A 20,609-nucleotide genomic window follows, 5' to 3' on the forward strand; every position below is an offset into this window, starting at 1 on the left:
TCGCAGTGATGGAATTACAACAACTATTAACAATTTCAAGTCATGCTTTAAAACACAAGTACCATAAGGAAGGCGACGCGATCCGACAACGCACCATGGCGCGGTTCGGAAAGGATCTGAACGCAAGCGACGCAATGAAACATGCAGCGACTGGATGGAGAGACGATCGGGGTGGAAAATCACAGCTTCGGAAGAGAACAGGTGGACACATCACAAACAGGGACAAAGTCTTTCACAAACAGTAGTCAGCTTCCTCCTTTCCGTCACCAACACATTCATCGTAGTTTCAGTGATAGGACTCTAAAGGCACCACACAAGCAGTTTTTGTAGCCTTGCAGAAAAGTTCAGGAAATACAGACATCTCCAGCTGAATCTGAAGCTAAAAAGGTAGTGTTCATTCAAGACTTCAAAGCCAGGTGGGTTCTCCTTCCCCAAACCGGGCTCGTCCGGCCTCTTTGGCGCTCAACCAGCTGGCTTTGGAGGAACTTTTTGAGGGACCTGATAGGTCAGATCCTGAGTGGGCGTGGTCTGTCCGTTGGCATTTTTAGGCGTGTCGTAGACAGACCCCCCAGACTGGCTGCTGTCCGTCCATGTGAGCAGTGAGCTGGGCCCCACAAAATTAAGCACTTTGGAGGGCAAGTGACAGCCCATGTCCACCACGATGGGAGTCGCGTATTCGGCTCCTGATGACGGCAGCGGCTCCGCGTAGGGGTGGTAAACGTCGGGTGGGATGGGAGCGTCGTACAGGTCTGGATCCGAGTAGCCCGGTTCAGGCCCTTCGTCTGGTTTAAAGGTCGACCGTGCACCCAGTGTGGTCACGCCGCTCACCAGCGGCTGGGCATACTCTGTAAACAAAATGGAGGAGTCAAAGTTATTTTTGGGGCGTTTCGGAGCATTCTCTGCGTTGGAAGTTTAGAACTCCCGTTTTGGAATACTATAAGGGTTCATTCACACCAGCCCAGTTCGGTCCGCTTTAATGGACCTCTACCAAGTTTGTCTTCAAGGTCTGGTTGGTTTAGGGAGGTGTGAACACCAGGAGTATAAACATCGTCTCTGCTGGAGTATTGCGTCAGAGTTGGGACTGCCCTCTTGCTGGACAGAAACTGATCATCGGCTGAATATTTTGCATAAAACCTACCTTGATGTGGGATATTTACCCACCTGCAGTACTATGTAATTCTGAATAAATTAAGGCAAAATATTTTGCAATCCTTCTCACAGAAAGTGAAGTAGTAATGTGAAAAGATGGCCTCCAGGGGGCAAATACAGAGGCTGACAAGATGTATTCTTGTACAATAGTCTAAGGAAATATTAAGCTTAAAAGATTTTAATAACTTTATAAGAAACACACGACTAAAACATCTTATTAGCCTTAAAAAGGACCAGATTATTTATTTTTTCCTCGCAGTGAGCAGGGCGTACCTGCAGGTTCAGCGTGCAGACTGGGAACGGCGCTCCGTCCCGCCAGCCGGCTGACCTCAGGGGTGCTGTAGCGAACCGAATCCTCGGTCTCCATCATCTTGGAGGGCAGCAGCTGCTTCATGCTTTTCCACCAGACTGCGACACACCAATAATGAGTCGCGGAGCTGCAATACATGCGCTACTCGAAGTGACAAAGCGGTGACATACCTGTCCGATCCCAGTAGGGAATGTCGTACGATCCTTCTGCGCTCTTTTTCCTGTATGGAGAACAAAAGGTCAGTAAAGGAGGGGATTTCACGTTTGGGAGACGTGAGGAGATACAAAGTCGTACTTATTCCTCCAGTGGCAAACGCAAGCCACCGTCAAGATCAGGGCGGTCAGAACCACGACCGCCACCGGTACCAGAACTGCCATCAGCACCACGTCTGGGAGTGAAAAGACAACGCTGAAGCTGAAAACAAAGATCTGCTATTGTACGGAGGGGAGGTCTCACTCTGGTCAAAGCTACCTTACCTTTGCCACAGTGCGGAGGCATCGTCGTGTTTCTGATGTCCGGCGTGTGCGTGGCTTCGCTGAGGTGAGGCGGGTGCTTCGTCTTCGCGGGAGGTGGAGTGGAACCAGAACCGGAAGTAGTGAACAGTTTTGTAGCAGCTGCTCTGCCACCTGAGCAAAAGGATGGCCAACAAAATACATCCATGAATTGAACTTTTTTTTTTTAACTCACTGAGACAGAAACTCAATTTTGCAAATTAAACATGCGGTACTTAAAAAAAATAAAATAAATAAACTTTGGAGTTTTATACATCCTGCTAACAGCAGTTTAGTGCATCGTTAAAGTCCTTAATTAGTCCTAAAACAAGTGATTCATTATAGGGTGGTTCAAATAGAACAAGTTGTTCTTTTTAGCTTTGGAGCCAAAACAAAATGGATAGAACAAAGTTTGGGTATGCAAATGTTTCACCATACTCTCTTCTTGACAAAACTTGAGGTGACTTGCAAAAGTATTCACACCCCTTAAACTTACTGACGTTAAGATCATAAACGTCACAGTAGTTTACTAGTATGTTTATGTCAAAGTAGAACATAATACTGACGTGGAAGTAAAATGCTCCACGGTTTACAAATGTTTTTCACAAAAAAGAAAAGTGAATAGTGTGTCATGGATTTGAAATCAGCAAATGCATGGTGTGTGTATGTATTCATATTATATATATATATATATATATATATATATATATATATACACACACACACACACACACACGCCTGACATTAAATTAGTTGGAAATGTTGGAAAATCAAAATCATTTATTACTTTTCCTTCCAATTCAGAACTATACACTACTTTTTTTTGCTTTTATTACTCTTCCTATAGCACCTTTACTTGACCAGGATGTCTCACTGAGACCAGAAATCTCTGACCTGTAAAAATACTTTTGCCGGCTTTTTAATACATTAAAGGGATGGTTGGTGGTGAACTAACTTCCTTTACCTCCAGGAACGCAGCCAAACAACTCCAGCTTCAGAGCAATCCTCTGTTCCCACGAGGTGGGATTTATCCTCACAAAACGAGCCTCGATTGGAGGAATGAAGTTGTTCCTCACCTTGTCCTGGTAGTCCATGTTACCTTGGAAAATCTACCATAGATTAAGAAGAAGAAGGAAAAAAGAAACATGACAGCTGAAAGTCAGAGATGGCGCAACAACGAACAACAGTTATTTGCCCCCCACTGGAAAAGCTGATAGCTGCTATCTCCCACACAATGAGGGAGTGTGTGAATCCCCCACAGTGAACCGTCACAGGCAGCAGCTCCGCCGCTCAATCCATATCCTTCCATTATTAATACCCGACTCGGCCATTACAGCACTTATCTGCGACCGCTGCCTCCTCTCATTTCCTACCATCCACGTCTTTTAGTCAATATCAGCTGCTGGGGAAACAAAATACTCCTACCGCTTTAAGAAATTACTTTACCCATTTACTGTAATTTGGAGGGGAAAATGAAGAAAACATAAAAGCAAATGACGTAATGGCTGAACAAGCAGGGTTTATTATTGATTTCTCCTTTTTTTTTTTATTCTTCTTTTTGTACCTTGTCTTGTGAAGAATTAGTTTCCCTGTAGAAATGCCACTCCTTGCCATCTTTGCTGAACAGAACCCGGTATGCCTTCACAAAGTACGGGTACTCGATCCGGTCGGAACCCGTGGTGACAATCGCTGCAGAGAGGAGACAGTCGGCTTACAGGTGAAGAATAAACAGGGATGCACAGTATTGGGAAACCCTCAGATTTTCAAACCATTGTTGATAAGTAGCATCAGCGTATGCGTGTGTGATTAGATTGAATTGGAGCTACATAAATAGCGTTGTAAATATTACCATTAAGACATCAGCTGTGATCTCCTCCTTTCCTCTCCTATGTGAGCGTCTGCTTGGGATATATTAGCCAATAATTATTGTCCTTTCCGAACAGTCTGTTGTGATTTAAATAGTTCTAATATATTTGCTACATATATTATGCAGCTTTAAGACTAATACTATATTCTTTATTTGGACTGAAAGCTGAGCTCCACGTCTTTACGGAAGCAGTATTCATGCACAGCATCAATATGAAACCTTAGAATTAAGCCGTTTGTTTGTTTAACTAGAAAGTTAATGGTCCACAAACACATACCGAGTTAATAATGCAAAGCTATGCTGGCAGCTTGTCAGACCAGGACAGAAGCAGGGAGTATTCTCATTTCGTGCTGCTGGATCAGAACCAGGTTTAAAGCAGAGATTCAAAATGCACAAAGATGAATCGGGAGCAAGAGACAAAGTCAATAGAGAAGGCAATATTTTTATTTTTTTTTTATTGCATTTGAACTCAAAAAAGCTGTTTATCAAAGTTTTTAGAACCTAAAATGGCTAAATCAGAGAATAAATCAGGTTTTTGTGTTATTTTCTGTCCGGCTTTTACAGTGTTATAAAACCCCGACGGCAAAAAGGCGTTCTGTCTTTAAACATGAGAAGCACAAGAAGCGACTCGAAGGGACGAGTAATCGTCATGCAAGTTGTGGGTTCGATTCCTGCGTCCAAGTCAGTGTGTTGTACATTAACACAGACTGACACGTGTTCACATGTTCATGACAACTTTTTCTGTAGCTCGTAAATTAACATTTCAAAAACAATTACATGCATAGTCAACTTAATTATAACAACCTTTATTTAACCGAAAGGAAAATGAAATGCTGCAGGAGATCATTATCGTCCTGGTATCTTCAAAGACACATGGTGGATGGTGATGCTGTGGGCAGGACGGTTTTTGGTAGCTGTCAGTTTTTCAGCGAATGCGAAGAGGCCTCTGACTGAAGACTGTTGCTGTCTGACAGTGCTATGACATGCTAACAGCTCAATATCTGGGGAGCAGAAACAATGTTCCAGGGGGACACCACTGCTAATCCACCTCATTTGCTTTTGCTGCTTCTCTTTAAATCTCTGTCTGACAATATGATTGAAAGTCAGGAAGAGAGACGGTTGAATCGAATCGGATCTGATCCATGGTTTGAACTGCCTCTTTGTCTCTCCGCTCTTTTCATCTCCTCTGGGATTTGAGGTCATAGTTCAGGTATCATTTGAGCTTTAAAAGAGGCCAATCGGCTGCTCCTATTTGCAAGAACAATACCTTGTTGCTACTGTTGCGCATCGTAGCAACTGTCCGAAATGACAAGAGCAAAAATCTTTCGAACAGCACGGCATCCAAAACCGGAGGGAATAACCAACCCAAATCATTATGACTAAAGATCTTTTTAAAGCCATAGAGAGGGAAAGAACAACAGAACAGAGATGTACCTGTGATCCTCTTCTCCCTCCTGAAGTCAACCTGCAGCCACTGCTGCCGGTCGCTGGGTGAAGGAGCCCAGGGAAGCCCGGGCTTCTTCAAACGAGCTCCCGACTTCCCCCACACGACGTGCTCACCGGCGGTGGTGTTCCAGTCCCACACGGACGAAACGCTGAGCTGAGAGTCCACAACACCACCAGACTCCAAACCCAGCGTCCCGGAGCAGCCTGAGAGAGGCATCCGTAACACAGGAGGAGGCTTGGTTTTAAAACACGCTTTCAATTGGTGTTTGGAAAAGTTTGTACATGTTTTTTGTTTTTGTGTGTGTGTGTGTGTGTGTGTAAGAAAAAACACATTTCTATATGCTTTCTGAGCTCCAAGCGTTCACAAGAAGAAAACAAAAACTCACCATCTGTTTTGAAGGTGAAAAGATTCTTTGATAAAATTCCTCTGAAAGAAGATGAAACAGAAACTATGAGTGAGTGACTGAACAGGAGTGAAGACGGTAGAGATGAGTTTTCTGCGCTGCGGCGTCTGTATTTCTCACACAGTGGAAGTGACGTTATTTGCCAGTGTTGCCTCGTAGTGAGGAATGCCTGTGCTGCTCACCACGGTGATCTTCCCTCCCGCAGCATTGGACACCGCACCTGCATGGATAGCCGCCACGCACAGAGGGGACGACTGCAGGGACGAGCACAGGAAGGGAAGACAGCAGAGACTGTTGCTAGGTACCTTTACAGCACAGATTCGTATCTGTTCAACCGTGAAGAGCAAACAACTTACAGTTTTTTCAAGATGGTGGAGGAAAAAAAAAAAAAGGGGCTTCAGACAAGATGACAGACTGGAAAAACCTGCTTTGGGTAAAATATCTCCAAAGCTATAATAGTACTAAAGGGGACAAAAACAATAAAAAAATAAAAAACATTCTCTCGTTGCCACCACGCTATACAACTGTTAACTTTTCAGTAACTGTACAATATGGACACCAAGGCTGGAACAAATCCATCCAATTAGCCAGATATGTTACCGTCATGCAGGGCGTTAAATGCTGAGTACATGCGATTTCTTTTGCTTTTGGGATTCAATATATTGTGAAGTTTCAGGTTCGTGATGAATAGATTAGCTTCATCTGCCCTATTGAATATCGAAACCAAAATATGAGATGAATGATGCAGAGCTGAAGCTCTTAGTAGTGATTAATCGATCTATTGAAGTAATTGTCAACTAACTTGGAAATCGATCAATTGTTAACTGGACTGTACAGACTAAAAAAAAAAAAACAAAAAACTGTTGCTCAAAGAACACCAGAGGACAAAACTGCACAAAAAACCTGCTTTGTCTGTAAATACATTCTACCCACAACTCCTTTAATGTCAGTTTTAGCTTGAACCTGGTTCAAATTCTATAAAATACAAAAATAATCTCCTGTTAAGCATCGTTTTGTGTCCAATTATAAATTGATTAATGTTATGAAATTACATGGTAGTCCTTCGCTGTATTGATAAATCAAGCAGAAAAGGTTAAAACCTTTCACATGTTGAAGTTAGATGTTTTGTTTTAGATTCTTTGCTACAGTGTTCATTTAAGGAATGGTATATTATGGCAATTTAGGTAATAACATTTATATTTTCTTATTTAAAAAAGGAATTGAATTATTAGTTTGCATGCATTTTAATGCATTTCTAATATTGCATAAAAAAGGGCTATTGTGACAAAGTGAAAAATCAGCCGAACGTCGCAAATTTTTTATCCGATTAATCGCCCGTCAAAATAACTGATGATTACTAAAATAATTGTTAGTTGCCGACTGTGGATTAATTCTAGTACTATTCCACAATCGGCCATGCAATCTGAAGAAAACCTGTGAAACAAAGACTGTTGAGGTTTACTGTAATTAAACCTGATGTTCCTGAGTGAAGCAACGGCCAATAAGAAGACGTTTACGTTAGCCGCTACAGCTCCACTGCCAGTTTCGTGCAGCAATGCGGTGTCCGCCCTGCGTTGCAGTGTGATCACTTTAACCTTCAGACTCGAGCAGATGAGTGACATCATCCTGATTCATCAGCTCCTCTCTGTACGGGAGCCACCGATGGGGAATGTGTCACGGCCGACTGCATTCCTGTCCAAACCTGCTTCCACATCACAGAGCAGCTGAGCAAAACTCAGATTACCCTGCCGCCCCCACCTCTTCCAGAGGAGTAGATCCTCCATACGAGCAGCTGCTGGAGCGGGAGTGAAATTTTATTACGGGAAAAAAAGACCCACAGTGGAATTCACAGCTGAGGAGATTGTGGGAAAACTGGTGACCCGCAGAGTGACGAGTACACATGCAGCAGGCTGGGATTTATGCACAAACGCAGCAGTAAAAAGCCTGCCACAAGCCATCAACACCTTCGCTGTGACTCTTAAACTTCCCAAAAGTCGCACGCCACATCCTGGAGAGAGGCTTAGCAAAAACCGCTGCGACAAAAAAAAAAATAAAATAAAAAAATCGCTGCACCCTGCCTCCAACGGAGAAAACCGTACACTTGAACACACACGTAGCAAGGTGTTGGAAAGGGTAAAAGACAACTAGAAGTGAAATAGTAATCTCGGTGGAAGGACTAATACAACATACTGACAATCACCATTCTGGAATCACACACACGCCCTCCAGAAAGCAAAACATGAATGAATCACACGCAAATAAAAACGCCCCCGGTGTCCACATGCAACGCCGTTTCTCTAGCGTTTTAATAACATTGACTCCTTCGGCAGGTTTTTGTCTCTCCAGAAACACTCAACACGCGGCTCTGCTCGGCGCTCTCCTGCAGCTGGACTGGATTACAGGGTTATTATTTTCAGCCAAACTATTATCTAACCTCCCTTTTACCCAGTGACCCTGCCCCTCCTCTGTTCCTGTGGGGCGCCTCGCTCCCTGAAGCACACGCCCCCGCGCTCCTCCCTGTCTTCCCATCTGTCAGGAACACCCTTCCCGCCACCATCCAGCAAAAAAAAAAAGGTTCCAAAAAAAATAAAACTAATGAGGTCATCATTAGGAGACTAAGTAACTCTGACCTAAAGCACAGCAGGGGGTTCCGTGAGGTCATCAAACCAGGACGTGGCGTTAACTCACCTCTCTGTATCCGTTTGGTGTAGTTCCAGAAATCTTCTCTGTAGATGTCAAGCAGCCTGCAGGACAGTATTTACTGTGAAGAAACAAAGCAAAAACACTATGAGTATCAGTCTGGTCTTTGAACAAAAAACCTAAATAAAATCGATGCCAAGCAAACGGCGTTCACCTGAACTCCGCCTCTGGGAAATCAGATCCTTTGTCGAGGCAAGTGATTAAATCTGCAAAGGGGAAAAACAAACGGCATCAGGACTGGTTTCTCTGCATGTCGCTGCAAAACAAACATTCTCTCCTCCTCTATAAAAAGGAAACCACCGCTGCGTTTTCTGCAATCAGACGTCTGAAAATTATAAAGTACAGCGCTCAAAATAAAAACCATTGTTTCCCAAAACCGGACGTGTTTTTAGAGAAACTTCTAAAATTAATTGCATTTTTCTTGATCCACTCGGTAAGCGGAGAGACACGGCACCTCGCAAAAGTATTCACGCCTCTTTAGCTTTTCGTATTTTGTCATATTAGATCCACAACGGATGGACGGACGGAGAGCCTCTCTGACCATTAGTCTTGATAGTTTTGCCACACATTGTGAGTTTTTGATTGAGTTGTGATCCAAATCTTTGGATTTACTTCCATCCATTTCCCCATCAAACCCAGTCAGCTTCCCTGTCGTTGCTGAAAGACAGAATTCCCATAGCACCATCCTGCCCCCACCATGTTTCAAAGTGGGACTAGTGTGTTCACGGTAACATGTGTGTAAGGGACAGAGCAACGTTCAATGGCCGACCTCAGGACCTTTATTAACTCAGGTTTATAGTGAGTAACTAATATTTTAGTTGAAATACGCAGACTATGGGTCCAGGTATAATAAACATGTATATCCTACAAATAAAGTTTGCTGTTCACTGGATTATATTTAATATAATCCATGCAAACCTGAGTGGTTTGTATAAATTTGACCTCCTACAAGTTTGAATTACCTTCTCATCCATGAGTCCAACAGGTTTTTTTTTTCCTATGAATTTGAATGTCATAGAAAGAAAAAGGATTTTATAAATATCAGGAAATTTCATTTCTGTCTATAGAAATCTAAAGGCGAGAGTCGCACAATTTCAGGAAAATATTTAGATACCGTTGCTGAAAATGTTAGTGGTAGAGTCACAGAACATGCTGAAAATGTCTGAGTGTGACTCAAACTTTTGCCTGCGAAGGAAAAAAAAAATCCATACATGTAATGTATAAGATTAATTAGTTCTGTCAAAATTTAAGACCTGGGAAAAACATATTAAAGGCCAACTTACTTTTTTGATACAAAATTTGAGATTTGACAAGGATGCGGGGAATATTATACCCCATCAAACATAGCATCCATTATTACTGAGATATTTTACACATTGATACTGCGGTTCAATAGACTTTATAACAAAACTCTGTGGGAGCCATGTCAAATGTTTCCCCATAAGAGAATCATGTACAAGATGACTCGAGTAGAAAAGCGACTGAATGACCTCTATAAAACATTTTTGGATTGGACCTGAAAAACTCCCGCAGCTGCTCGCATGTTAAAAACAGACTTGCCAACCGACTTCAGACGTCCTGGATTTGTCCTGATTGTGGCTTGAACTGCATCACTCAAAGGAAAAATAAATCTGAATCCATAAATCCGCGGAGATTCAATTTGAATTTTGAACCCGCCGTGAATCTTTCCATGTAAACTCTGAAAAACAACAAAGCGGCCCTGCGAGGCCGTGGGAGTACAATGGGTGATCAAACACACCAGTCATGTCTCGCAGGATGACGTGGGCTGCTGGGAATGTCATGTAAACTCTGCGGTGACTTGCAGCCCTCCTTCTGCCGTGACCACATTAATATGATCAAAAACTGTACCTCGAAAACGAAGTTAAGATAGAAAAAAAAAAAAAAAAGAGAGAAAAAAAAGCCACCTCGCATCGCCATGGTGATTGGTTAACTTTTGGTTCAAGCTACCCACCCACACACACCTGAGTGATCATTTTCATGTGAGGAAAACACATGCATCAGCTTTGTGGTGGGAAAAATGCCACCCAGTGTGATTCAGTCGAGCCACGATGACCGTCGGAGCTAAATAATTGCGGATACTTATTTCTTGCGGCTTCGGCTCGTCTCTTGCCTGTTGTTTTTTTTTTTTTTTTTTTTTTGTTAAACCCTAGAATATTTCTGTAGCTTACTGACCAACGTGTGCACTGACATAAACAAGATATTTGTCTGTCTCAAGTTTTTAAGTTCTCGAGTTTTGGATGTATTTAAAAGAAAAACCTCAAACATTTCCTTATGTGATAAGGAAGGGTATCAAGGGTATATTAGCAGGTAGTTAATAGTAGCCTCAACCGCCTCGAAAACGCAATAAAGATGTCAGCATGCGACTCAAACTTTTGCCTAACAGAAAATCCCACAACAAAAACACCTACAAGAGATGAAATATTGCTGACAGGACAAAATTTTATACCTGTGATTAGTTAATTAACTTACTTTTTTAAAATGGATTTAAGATGTTTTAAGACCACACTAGTTTAGTTACAAACTGGCATTAGGGACATAAAATCAATGTTTTGAAGTGGGTATCATGAAAGCCTGATCTGCAGGAGGTGTGTCTGAGTAAAGCCACCGACAGCCCTGACCCGGTTATACCAGTTCAGCTTGTGGACGGATACCCAAAACATTTGACCCGTGTCAAAGTTTGAAGGGGAAATTCTGCCAAATAATAAAAGTTAAATTGCGAATCTGAAGCCATTGTTCTTGCACTCAGGGAAACGGGAATAATCCTGGTCATCCTGACTGATGTAATCCAGGAAACCTTCAGTCACGTTTTATGCCAAGAAGTGAGAGCAAACGGCTATATTCCTTTTTTTTTTTAACGCAGTGTATGTAAACATCTGGTTTTAACTGCACATCTGATAGCACAGATCAAATGACACGCAGAGACGAGGAAAACGCAACAAGCTGCCAGCTTTTAGACAAACCCATATGTTAAAAAGATTTGTGTATGAGTGTTTTTTCAGGACAATACAATTACTTCATAGTCATAAAAATAAAGCTGGGGTACAGAAAGAAAACAGCTGTGACTAACACAGAAAATCCTAGCAACTCTTACCTCCAGGGCTAAAACAAAAACGGAACCAGGCTCAGCGCTCAGGTCTCGTAATTAAAACGAATGCCACTGGAGAAAGACAAAAAAAAAAAAAAAACAGAATGGTGTAGAGCAAACCAGCAGCCTGCATACCCGAGTGTTCAGTGGTGGAGTAGGACAGGTAGAATCCACGTCCCGTACGGTGCATCACACTCCTGAACTGGACAGTCACCTGGTTGCCCGAAGACTCGATCAGCTCATCAACCTTCTGATCCAAACCACAGTATTTCACTTTAATGCAAGAAATAAGAAAGCACAGCGATTAGTGAAATTTTATGCATAGATTTAATAAGAAAGTATGGAATAAATTCACTGTATACTCTTAAGTGATGCTGCCTGGTTAATTAGTTAAGGTATCGCCTCAACTTGCCAGGCTGCATTCACCACAGACATGATGTCACAGTTTTCCGAATGTCATTTAAAAAAAAAAAAAAGTTACCGCTCAGCTACCACTCCTTTAGTTTATACAGCATGACCAGAGTAACCGGAAATATCTACACAACAGTCCACCTTTGTTGCGAGTGAGAAAATGGTAACCCCCTCCTTTCAGCCGTGCAATGTGCAGCAACAAGTGGGGGAAGGGCAGCACCTCGCTATGCTATGCTCTATAAAGCTGGAGAATAAACAGGTCGCTCCAGGGCGTTTTGCTTGACATCTCATTAAAGTTACTTCAAACTGTAGGAATAGCAGGATGGAAAATATATTTTTTTAAAGTGACTTTATTTTAAAACCTCAATATTCACAACGAATCCAAGCTTTCTCCAAGCTGTGTGACAAAATAAATGCCTCCAACCACTTCATCCAGTGATCCCTCAACCACAACAAAATGAAATCAAACTTAAGACCAAGTTTAATTCTCGACCCAATCCAGATCAAAACTTATAGCAGCAATTGTCCTAAGACGGGAAAAAAATTGACATTAGCACAAATGAGTTCAACCTAAGGAGCAGGACTTTATACATCAGGTTAAGCTGACTAAAAGATGACTAATTTCCCAGTTTCAAGAGCAAGCACCAACCTCGACACTCCCGCCACCCAGTATGAGGTGATCATACTGGTATGGGGCCAGTAAACATTCCATTGTAACAAAATGAGCAGCGTCACTTTTCCCCGTGTCGCAGTTTTCTGGTTGATCAGCATATTTTCACAGTTACTTTTCTCACACTTTTAAAGGACAAAGAAAACATGAAATGAAAAGCCAGCGAGAACTACGCGGCTCAGGATAATCCATTATGCAACATTATTAAGCTGTTTGCAACAATAATTCACCGAGACTCAATTAGACCTGAATTTCAACCAGAACATTTATTATGTCCAATCTAGTGTTATTAATGTTGGCTTGTCTACTCAAGAGTCTGGTCAGACGGTTGTTTTGAATCCAACGCTCGTCCTACAAAACATCAGTTACTTATAATTAAGACATAAAAATATTTTTTTTATTATTTTACTATTCATTAGCTCCATTTCGATTACTTCCCTTTAAGACTGTGCAGTGCGTCTCAGAAGTGCAAACTAACAGACTGGATTATAATTTTAGTCAGTGACAGTGATTGTGGACCAAGCTACGTAAATTCAGTGAGAAATGCTCATGTTTCTCTCTGACTGCTCCAATCCTCTCACAAATGGCTTCTCCTTTCATCCCTACACACAAAGTGGGCTTCTGTGGTTCTGCTTGTGGAACCACCGAGAGCCCCAGGAATACCCATCCATTATGTTTTTTGTGTGTTCTTTAAACAGAGGTGAAAGCAGCTTTAAGTATCAGTATCATGTGTCAAAGTAGACCGGGCTGCTTTGGGCTTGAGGTTAGTGGTTTGTTGTCTCTAAGTTAACCTACCCCAGATAAACTTCATAATGCATTTAACTAAGAAAGAAAGTCGACTTTCTGTTTAGAAACATGACCAGAGTAAAGGCAGACCCACTTTTAGTTGGGTGGATTTAAATATAACCAGAGCATCGTTCTACTTACTCTTTGCTCAAACCAGTGAGCATCAGCACTGTGCAGTTTGGTTTCTTTAAAATTAAGCTTTGGCTGAAAGTTCACAAGTTTAACAATTAACCAAAAACATGCACAGCAAAGGTGCTTATATCTCATAAGCTTTTTAACATTTATAGCGAACTTAAACTCCGATGTAAATGTATATCTGTCCGTCCAAACATAAAAAAGTACGGAGGGAATTTGCATCCATGTCCCTTAACTTTGAAACTTGGGATTGAAAGTAACAAAAATAATACTTTTACAGTTACTTTAATGATGGCAGACCAAAAACTGATCATCCCAGTCAAAAGTAACTTCAAGACTATTCGATCACCACAGAGTAACTGTAGAATGTCCCCAAATGTTTTTCTTTTTTTTTTTTTTTTCTTTTTTGACAAGCACACAAACAAAAATAGCTAAACAACTTCACCTTACAGCACTACTTATAAAGTGGGACAAAGAGCTGCCTGACTTGAAGCAAAATGTGGCTTTTAGTCGTTCCTAAAAGCCACCCTCTAATCCTAAAACCCGAGTCTGTTTCAAAAAACCAGTCGGTATCTTTCTTTTCTCACCAATCTCAGTCTTTTTGGATCCGATGCCGTTGTAGAGGCGGAGATAGTTGACCTGGCAGTCGCTGTCTCCTAAGTCCAGCAGAGCAAACCGAAAGTGGATCCTCTTTCCACGCGGCACAGTGATCTCCCACTCACACACAGTGTCACTTGGGTGTGTCCTCGGATTGTCCAGAGAGGACAGCGTCCCGCTGCTTGGGCCGAGCACACTGGGGCCGCAGCCATCACCTGCAGGTGATACACACACATTTATATTTGCAAAGCAAAGTGAAAACGAATACATCATTTTAAGATGCCACTTTAACTGCTGCAAGCTTAAAGTTTCCTGTTTTTGAGTTCAGCGATTCTAGTTTTAGTCCATTTTCCTACAAGAGAAGAAAGGAGCAGGGAAAGGACACCTAAGAGGGAATAAAGGAAGGGTGGACAAAAGCACTAATACAAATAGCAGAAAAAGAGAAACGGGGAAGACAGGCTCCAAGGGAAGGAACAAATGAACGAAGAAGCAAGAAGAAGAAAATTAAAGACATTATGGCCTGACACGGAGGGACAACATTTGGACAATGAGACAGAAAATAAGGTGAGGAAATTCCAGTATTTTTCAAGATTCTTGTCTCTCTTTACTGCTCATCTGCATGTGAACAGAAATAAAATCAAATTTCATCAATTTCCCTTTACAGGCAATGTAGAAAACTGGAGACTCCATTATTAGCCCAACAAAGCATTGAATTTTCACATTTTTCCGTCTCTTAAGGTACCTTGGGAAACGACCAACCACAGTCCTGACTTCTAATGCAGCCCTGGCTTCCCCAGAAGCTGTTCAATGGCTAAAAGTTTTCAGACCGATAAAAATCTTCACTGCTTCAGTTTTTATGGCGACGCTTTGCATCATCGTGTCTAAGTTGCAATTCAGACAAAATGCCTCTTTTCCCCCAAAATGAATGAAAACTTACTTAATTGCAAAAACATAGGCTGCACGCTGTGTTTTGGCCAGACACAAATGACCAGTTATCATCCGTTCTGTGATCTCATGGTCTGCCTAGGAGGAAATTGTTAACCAGGAGAGCTAACCTGATAGCACTCTGTCATTTTTATTGGATTAGAAAGGCAAAATGGCTGCTTAAAGTGGCTTGAAATCATTTTTCCTATGGTGAACCATGACTATTTACAAGACATCGCATGTTGTAATCAATTTTCATGAAGGTAGTTTGAATATGTTGTTATGGGAAAGACTGTACAACAATCAACAAATGATCAAACTGCTAAGAAGCTTCAAAGCGTCCATGTGTAAGAACCGTTGCCTAAACAGGATTCAGCTAAAGGATTTGGTTGCCACCAGTGTAGAGCAATGGCAGCATGCTGGTATGATTGCAGTTACGCAGAGTAAGGTAGACAATGCTAGGGAAAGCAGACACAGAAGCTGATCTTCTCAAAGTACAACATCAAGGACAGACTGACTTTCTGCACTAAGTACCAGGACTGAACTGCAGAGGACAAAGGCCAAGTTATTTTTTTTAAAAGTCCCCCCGCCCCCTCGGACTGATTGGGACATCTGGAGGAACTTTGCCAGATGAATCAGAAGCAATACAATGACAAAACAATGCTTTTCCAAGCACAATGCATCACCAGGTAGCTCACATTGACATTTTAGGTTCAAGCCCAGGAAACGTCCCAGATGAATCAAAAACCATCTTCCACCCCATCACTTGTGCAGTTTTGCAAGACACTTAACCCCAAATTGTCCCCCGACCTGCATAGCGCCATAGGAAGTTGTGTTTGTTGTAGGTGCAGCTGGGTGACTTGGACTCCAATGTAAAGGTCCTTTAAGTGGTCCAAATGACTAGAAATGATTAGATTAGCTCAGATAAATCTACTCGCACGAACCTTTAAACCTGGAAGTTTTCCTACATGATTTCCCCTTCAGCTCCTTTATCTTAAGTAATTTCTGGGAAGTTAAAGGTTTGAAGCATTCTGAAACCTGAACACACTCTTTTGTACGTCTACTCATTATCTTATCAACCTGATCCAGCTGCCTAGAGAAACCAGGAGCTTCTGAGAGATAACAGTGCAAATAAACCTTGCACTAGCTCACAAATCTTGACCTCGGTTTTAAGACAAAACAAGAAGTCTCAGTTACACATTTCTGCTCAGAACAAACATACTTTGCTATTGATGAGGTTAAAAGAGACAGATTACACATCCCTACTGTTGCACTCACTACCATGGATGTTCAAGTAAAGAATGTAGTTTGTCTTGATATCTTGAATATTTACTATCACTGCTTACGAAAAGAACAATTCCTAAGAAGTGGCTACAGTGGCTGCGACAGACTGGCGACGTGTCCAGGGCTGTACCCCGCCTCTCGCCTGAAATGTTTGCTGGAGATGGACACCAGCACCCCTCCCAACCCCACTAGGGACAAAGGTGTAAAGAAAATGAATGAATGAATGAATGAATGAATGGATGGATGGATGGATGGATGGATGGATGGATGGATGGATGGATGGATGGATGGATGGATGGATGGATGGATGGATGGATGGATGGATAATTACAGCGGTTTGCAGAAATGCAGCCTCTTAAAACAAACAAAAGAACAAAGAAAACAGTTTCCTAAAATAAAATCTTGCATGTTTTTAACACTCAATCCAGTCATCTCCTTCAGTTTAATTGGTATTCAGAAGGTTTCAGAGTTTCAAGTTTGGAAAACCCCAATAAAACCATCCCAACAAAGTCAGAATTCCTACACAGAAAGTCACCAGGCCACCCCGGCCTCATTATCCAATATATATGAAACACAAGAGCCGCAAAGCTGCAGGAATCTACTGCTTCTGTGCAACTTTTTATGTATGTGAGAGTATATAAATGACAGAATAAAAAGTTAATGTGTTTTTACCCGTTTGCATTTCTAAAAGTATTCAGCCCTCCCACTGGTTTCCTGAACCACAATGAGAACAGATAGATAGTTGTACAGAATTTGGGAACAAATCAATACGTAACCTAGTAGCTATAGAAAACTGTTTATCTTTTAGAAGAAAAAAAACAAACAAAAAATACATTTTGTGTTTCACTGGCATTCAAATGCAAATCTATTAGATCATCATATTGGAGAATCGCAAGTTTACAACCAAGCTTGTTTGTTTAATCATTAAATGTCACGAGGATACCGGTGTCCAAATGGACCCATTGACTTACATTTAAGTGTAAGTCGATGGTTAGGGGTTAATCTACCAGAAAAAAAAAAGCTTGTCTGAAGAGTGGAGTGGAACAACTCAGATAAACCAGTTGTATTTCACTACATTCTTAAAAACTAGTTATAAAAAATATTTCTGCATTTTAAGCCCTGAAAGTTTTCAATCTCATAATCAGACAGATTACGGTTGCTGGTTCCCCACTCTCACTCCGATTCGACAAATGAATGTGCTTAAAAGAGTCAAACCTATTTTGTACCGACAGCAGGATGATGGCCGAAAACCTGAACACCTACAAACAAAACTGAAGAGTTGGTTGGTCCTCAAACAGATGGGAACATTTTTAAAACTTCATGCACACACACTGGGAGGCTACAGTGAAACTGTTGTTGTTACTGACTTGTGTGGTGCTCCATTTACCTCTGAAGTAGATCAGCACAATGCACAGAAATGCAAGTCATCATCGCAATATTGATGCAGCTTATATTACAATTGCAGATGACTGCTTTGATGCAACATTTAGTGGCGCATTACATTTCTAATGAGATGCTTTAATGCTCAGTGTGCCAAAAATATTTCCAGTCAGTTGGACGGACTTTCGCTGCCCTTGATGTCGACTTTGATAAAGCGGCAGAGACTTTGTGGTGATGGGAGAAAGAGAAAGAAATGTGGGTTAAGTGTAACCGGTATTCTTACATTATTCAACAATAATAACAGCCCTATTATGAAGTTGGAAGTTTGACCATTTCCAAGAATGTAATGTTAAGTGATAAGCTCAGCTGCTAGACTGAATACAATTAGCAGTAAAAGGCAAGTTTATTTTTAGAGCACATTTCAGCAACAGGGCAATTCAAAGTGATTTACATGATGAAAACATAAAACATCAGATAAAGCATCCCATTGCAGGCCCAGATCAATAAGCTCCTCCTGCAATATTACCCACATGTTACCCTTTCATACTCATCCACTTAGCTGGGTTGGAATTTTCTCAATGATTAGATACTTTGATAAGTATTGGAGATCGGTACTGGAATTGCAGCAGTGCCGTCTCAGTTTATAATTTAAGAACTTAAATTGCTTTAGGCAGATCACCTATTATTTAGCAAATCCTACTGAGGAAAAACAAGACACCCAGGTACAATGCTAGTAGTGCAAAGCATTAGCTTTAGCTTACAGACTGTTTTGACTGGGCTTTCATTTTAAAACTGTATTACAAAATGTACTGCGAGAGAAGTTGTTATAATCGTTTGAACCTTATCCTGGATTCCTGGCTGTGTGATAAAACTTTGCAGACACACGTCATGGTGCTAAGTGAATATTATGCGAGCCTTGAGTTATGCAAGAGCCCTCTGAGTGGACATTATCCAGATGAGCAGAACAAAAACACGACAATGACTCAGAAATGTTACTGAAAAACTGCAGAGTGAGCTACATCTCACATTACGCTCTGTAACACCAGTAATCTTTCCTGAAGTGATTTAAAACCATCTTTGTGTATATTTAAAAAGTATTGCTAGAGTCAATAAATTAGTGACAAACTGGACACACGTGTTTACCCCCACCCCCAAAGTGTTAGGAAAAGCCAATCCATCCGAGTGTAGTTTAGTTAAACTTGAGTTTGAGTTTAGCTATGCTTTTATTTGGCTTTTTTCCAGTCTTGTGCTTAACACATAATCTCCTCTGTGATGTGCATCAATCATTTAATTTGGTTTATGGCAAAGAAAAGGCCATAAACTTTTTAAATGGCGTCGTTCTTTAAACCGACCTATAAAAAGGCCTAACAAATGGTAAACCTAAACGGTAACCAGTTTATTGGGAGACTAAAATCAGAAACACATTGTTGCTTTGACAGTAAAATCCTTAAACGTCTGCTGTTCATTTGTTATAAACACTCACAAAATGAAAAAATGAAAACGTCAAAATTCAGGAACCGGTTTGCCTGGTTTTTCCCTGAGCAGTTTTCCACCAAAAAAAACAAACAAAAAAAAAACAACAGAAAACACACCAACCTCCACAGTGCGCGGCGTGAAGCAGAGCCCACGTACACACACAGACACACGGCCATGTAAGGCAGGTTTCAGTTAGCTGGACAATAACACTTCCTAAAAGCCCCCCCAACAACACCTTAAACCGGGATGTGTTCGTGTATTTGCGGCCACACTGGCCTCCTCCGGTTATCGCCGCAGCTGTGTGGCACCAACCTTTCTGGCCTCGACAGCCCTCCGCGGTGAAAACGATGAGCACGGACAGGACGAGCACCCCGGCCCCTGTCGGTCCCCTGCCCACCATTACCGCTCTGCCCATAGCAGCCTGCAGTCTGAATGCATACTGCTCGCTTCTGGCCCCAGCTGCTGCTGCTGCTGCTGCACCGCTTCAGCCTGGACGAAAGGAAAAAATAAAAAAAATAAACAATGGAGAAGACCAAATCTTTATCTCCTCTAAAGCGGGTAAGCGCCTGGTTTCCTCCCGTGGATGTGTTTTTGTTTAGTTGAAATTTAATGGTGGTTAGCGACACGCTCGCAGTGGAGGAGGTCACTGCTCTACACACACTCAGCCAATCTGTGGAGATACTTCCTACACACAGACTCCACCTCCGGATCTGGGAATGGGATACCCGAGTCCCCCAAGTGGTCTGAATAATCCCACACAGCCATAAAATGCTAGGGGGATTCTCATCCAGCTGAATGGGGGAAAAAAATTATTGTGTTTAAATAGTTAGACTATCTGGAAAAAAAAAGTATCAGAATTTAAATACAAATATGGCATTCAAATAGCCGGACTATCAAAATGAGCCACTGAGGGAAAATTTAGAAGAAAAACTGATCCTTAAAACGTAACTGAAGTGAAAGAAAATTAATGGATTACGATAGATGAACTATCGTTTTCTAAACTGCATTTAAGCAGCTCCGCATCCCAACAATGTCACTGAAAAAAAGAAACGGTTTAAATATCAATTTTAAAAAGACACAGAAAATAATCAATAGCTAAGCTATCTAATAAAACTTTAAATTGAAAAATTGTATTTAAATACCTAGACTGTCTAAAATAATTGAAAATTAAGGGGAATATTGTAGTAGTTGAATCATATTTAAAAATATTTAAGTATGAAACAATGCAAGAACTTATACTTGAGTAAAAGTCCTTAAGTATAAGACTTATACTTAAGTATAAGTCCTTTAGATGATAGATTTCACTTTTTATTTTCTTTAAAAATGTTTCTCAGTGACCCCACCCCCACTTCAAATTATTTAACCTTTAAAGCAATCCTTAAAGATAAATCACACTCGGAACTGATTGTTATGACAAAGTAACCCAGTTTGTTTTGTCACAACAACCACAGAATACATTTTATTTTAATGGAA

At 41.3% G+C, this 20,609-nt stretch overlaps 1 protein-coding gene across 1 annotated transcript; it reads right to left on the minus strand.

Annotated features, from left to right (window-relative positions):
* Positions 1-164: 164 nt before the first annotated feature.
* On the minus strand, positions 165-19,856 carry dcbld2 (discoidin, CUB and LCCL domain containing 2). Its single transcript, XM_015060136.1, has 15 exons — positions 19,449-19,856; positions 14,063-14,287; positions 11,609-11,746; positions 8,522-8,573; positions 8,356-8,428; positions 5,788-5,921; positions 5,650-5,690; positions 5,252-5,467; positions 3,515-3,639; positions 2,915-3,059; positions 1,936-2,085; positions 1,754-1,847; positions 1,630-1,679; positions 1,423-1,557; positions 165-845 (listed from the first exon to the last, which is right to left on the minus strand). Exons 1-15 carry the CDS (start codon positions 19,549-19,551, stop codon positions 463-465), a joined length of 2,064 nt encoding a protein of 687 aa, XP_014915622.1. The 5' UTR covers positions 19,552-19,856; the 3' UTR covers positions 165-462.
* Between the last annotated feature and the right edge of the window lie 753 nt (positions 19,857-20,609).

The sequence above is a fragment of the Poecilia latipinna genome, unplaced genomic scaffold, assembly GCF_001443285.1.
Source record: "Poecilia latipinna isolate Pla-1442-1.1 unplaced genomic scaffold, P_latipinna-1.0 Scaffold1689, whole genome shotgun sequence".
NCBI lineage: Eukaryota > Metazoa > Chordata > Actinopteri > Cyprinodontiformes > Poeciliidae > Poecilia > Poecilia latipinna.

What these genes read in the sequence shown, in the direction of transcription:
- dcbld2 (XM_015060136.1), bottom strand. Translation starts at nt 19,551, where the DNA reads ATGGGCAGAGCGGTAATGGTGGGCAGGGGACCGACAGGGGCCGGGGTG. An exon ending in GAGGGAGAAGAGGATCACAG is followed by an intron (nt 3,640 to 5,251) that starts GTACATCTCTGT and finishes TCCTCTCTGCAG; the next exon opens with CGATTGTCACCACGGGTTCC. An exon ending in TCCCTACTGGGATCGGACAG is followed by an intron (nt 1,558 to 1,629) that starts GTATGTCACCGC and finishes GGTGTGTCGCAG; the next exon opens with TCTGGTGGAAAAGCATGAAG.